Source organism: Helobdella robusta, assembly GCF_000326865.2.
Source record: "Helobdella robusta unplaced genomic scaffold HELROscaffold_61, whole genome shotgun sequence".
Taxonomy (NCBI): Eukaryota; Metazoa; Annelida; class Clitellata; order Rhynchobdellida; family Glossiphoniidae; genus Helobdella; species Helobdella robusta.
The window spans coordinates 1-578 of record NW_008705338.1 but is presented as its reverse complement, the minus strand read 5'-3'; the positions used below and the strand labels follow the sequence as shown (position 1 = coordinate 578).

The 578-nt window shown below is 37.9% G+C and overlaps 1 protein-coding gene across 1 annotated transcript; it reads right to left on the bottom strand.

The window, feature by feature from the left end:
* Nucleotides 1-216: 216 nt before the first annotated feature.
* HELRODRAFT_180318 (hypothetical protein) lies at nucleotides 217-576 on the bottom strand (the record flags this gene model as incomplete). Its single annotated transcript, XM_009029641.1, has 1 exon — nucleotides 217-576. One exon carries the CDS (start codon nucleotides 574-576, stop codon nucleotides 217-219), a length of 360 nt encoding a protein of 119 aa, XP_009027889.1.
* Between the last annotated feature and the right edge of the window lie 2 nt (nucleotides 577-578).

Here is a 578-nt window from a genome sequence, read left to right as displayed (position 1 = left end):
GAAATTTTATAAAAGTTTTAACATGGTTGAGAAACGTTAGTGAAAACTAATTACGAACGACATGTGCGCCAGATATATAATATTGCTGTGTATGCGTTGTGAATACAACTGTTGAATATGTGTGATACGAGTTTCCACATCAGATCTACGGATACATAGTTAAATATAAATACATATATGTACATGCAAGATACATATCTATGTATAGATCAAGTATTAGGTATCACATAATACATCCAACGACGCGATGACGGTTGTCGGATGACGCTGGGTCACAAACTGCGTGTTGATGGGTTGAAATGTATTCAACGTAGGATGATATTCATATCGTTGTGGTACACGCAGATCCTGTGGATCAACCCCAACGGCAACAGTAGGTGTGAGATCGTGATATTGAGAAAACAATTGCAAAGTGTGATCAAAGCTGTTATATTGTTTATTGAGTGAGGGTTTATGCTTGTTGATATGAAGGGCTTCTTTAATTTTAAGGCGAACTGGATCGGGTTCATAATCAAGGATCGTTGTGTTGGGATCCAATATGTTCCTCGTAAGGGGTTGATGATGTACCCGTTCCATAT